The 2062-nt window shown below is 68.1% G+C and overlaps 2 protein-coding genes across 2 annotated transcripts in view; one reads left to right on the top strand and one right to left on the bottom strand.

Moving 5' to 3' along the window:
• Positions 1-11: 11 nt before the first annotated feature.
• Positions 12-855, bottom strand: LOC118158924 (interferon-stimulated 20 kDa exonuclease-like 2; the record flags this gene model as incomplete). The annotated part of the gene is made up of 2 exons (XM_035313590.1): positions 374-855; positions 12-289 (listed from the first exon to the last, which is right to left on the bottom strand). Coding segments are annotated over exons 1-2 (719 nt in total), but the record flags the coding sequence as incomplete, so codon positions are not given.
• A 406-nt stretch (positions 856-1261) lies between these two features.
• Positions 1262-2062, top strand: part of LOC118158923 (protein RRNAD1-like) — a gene marked incomplete at its 3' end in the record, with an annotated part of 1101 nt that continues 300 nt past the window's right edge. The window contains exon 1 of the mRNA XM_035313588.1: positions 1262-1448. Within this exon, the coding sequence (XP_035169479.1) occupies positions 1338-1448 (111 nt within the window). The remainder of the gene's footprint in view (positions 1449-2062) is intronic.

Below are 2062 nucleotides of genomic sequence, written 5' to 3'. Positions count from 1 at the left end.
CAGCAGCCCACGCCCCAGCCCCGCGGGCGCCCACCTCCCGCTGGGCTTTGCCGAAGGGGACGGCGTTGGCCAGGTGCTGCCTCCTCACGCCGCTCCAGCGGGTGCGGTAGTCGACGACGGGCTCTGCGGGCCGCACGTAGCGGTCGTACAGGACGTCCCCCTCGTAGCCCACGATGCTGCAGCGGGCCAGGGCGCTCGTCCGCCCGCCGGGGCCGGTCCCCACCATCTCGCAGTCGATGGCCACCAGCTTGCAGGGAGCCGGGGGGGCCCCGGAGCCTTTGAGGGGGGGCCCAGAGCCATTAGAGGAGAGCCCAGAACCCTTGAGGGGATCCCCAGAGCCCTTGAGGGGGGCTCCAGAGCCTTTCAGGGGGGCTCCAGAGGCCTTGGGGGGGCCCCCAGAGGCCTTGGAGGAGGCACCAGAGGCCTCAGGGGGGTCCCCAGAGCCTTTGGGGGGAGCCCCAGAAGCCTTAGGGGGACCCCCAGAGCCTTTATGTGCTTTAGCCCCCTCCCCCGAGCCCTTGCGGGTCCCCCTCTCGGGGGCAGCGCCCCCTCCTGAGGGAGGCCGCCGCCATTTTGGGCCGTCCCGCCGCCCCCCGCCGCCCCCCGGCCGCCCCTCGCCGCCGGCCCCGGGGTTTTTTGGGTCGCCCTTAGGCCGTCGGCGGACGTTCGGGGGCAGCTGCTTCTCTTTGAGCGCCCCGAGCCGCTCGAGGTGCCGCCGGCGCCGGATGAAGCTGCGGTGCCGCCGGTTGCCGGTCGGGGGCCGCCGGGGGGGGCCGCTGAGAGCGAAGCTCACGTTGAGGATGAGCTCCGACATGGCGGCCGGAAGCGGAAGTGGAACGGGGCGGAAGTGGAGGCCCCACGCTGGGCCCTGCGCGCATGCGCGCCGCCGGCGGCCGGAAGCCGGAAGGGAGGTGAGTGGCGCGCGCGCGGCCGCTGTGGCCCGCCGGAGGGCGACTCTATGGTACGCGGGGGGGGGGGGGGGGCGCGTGCGGGACGTCAGGGCAGGGGGTGTGACGTCACCGCGGGGGGGGGGGGGGGGTGGGGGGGTGGGGGGGTTTTTCGGGGCCCCCCTGGGGGCGGGGGGGGGTGGAGGGGGCGTCACTGCGTGACGTCACGGGGCTGGGTGACGTCACCGGGCGGCGACGTCATCGGGGTGGCACCGTGACGTCATGGGCTGGGGATTGGGTATGGGACCTGCATGAAGTCACAGCCGGAGGGTGACGTCACACCCCCAGCATGACGTCACACCCCCAGCATGACGTCACACCCCCCCAGGAGATGACGTCAGAGCCCAGGAGATGACGTCACAGCCCAGGAGGTGACGTCACGCCCCCAGCATGACGTCACGCCCGCCCCCCGGTGCTGCCCTGCACTGGGAGCAGCAGCGCGCGGCCGACATCGTGCGGCTCCTGGCCATGTACCGCCCGCTGCTGGACGCCTGCGTCATCGTGAGTGACCGGCCCCGACCCCGACCCTAATTACGACCCTAATTAGGGCCCCAATCCCCACCCCGGTGCTAAATCCCTAGCCATGACCCCACTCCTGACCCCAACCCTAATTAGGACCCGGACCCCAACCGTAACCCTAACCATGACCGTGACCCCAACCCCAACCCCATCCAGACCCTAATTACGATCCTAATTAGGACCCCAACCCCAAGCTAACCCTACCTATGACCCCAACCCCAACCCTGATTTTGACCCTAATTAGGACCCTAATTAGGACCTGGGCCCCAACCCCAATCCCTAACCCCAACCTTAACCTTAACCCTAACCCCAACCCCAACCCCAATCCTAATTATGACCCTAATTAGGACCCCAACCCCAACCCTACCTATGGCGCCCACCCCAACCCCTACCCCAACCGTAATTATGACCCTAATTAGGACCCGGACCCCAACCCTAACCCTAACCCCAACCCCAATCCTAAATAGGACCCTAATTAGGACCCAGACCCCAACCCTAACCCCAACCCCAACCCTAATTAGGACCCTAATTAGGACCCCAACCCTACCTATAGCCCCCACCCCAACCCCTACCCCAACCTTAATTATGACCCTAAT

The sequence above is a fragment of the Oxyura jamaicensis genome, unplaced genomic scaffold, assembly GCF_011077185.1.
Source record: "Oxyura jamaicensis isolate SHBP4307 breed ruddy duck unplaced genomic scaffold, BPBGC_Ojam_1.0 oxyUn_random_OJ61519, whole genome shotgun sequence".
Taxonomy (NCBI): Eukaryota; Metazoa; Chordata; class Aves; order Anseriformes; family Anatidae; genus Oxyura; species Oxyura jamaicensis.
Note: the sequence above shows the minus strand (reverse complement) of the source record. Positions and strands in the feature narration are given on the sequence as shown.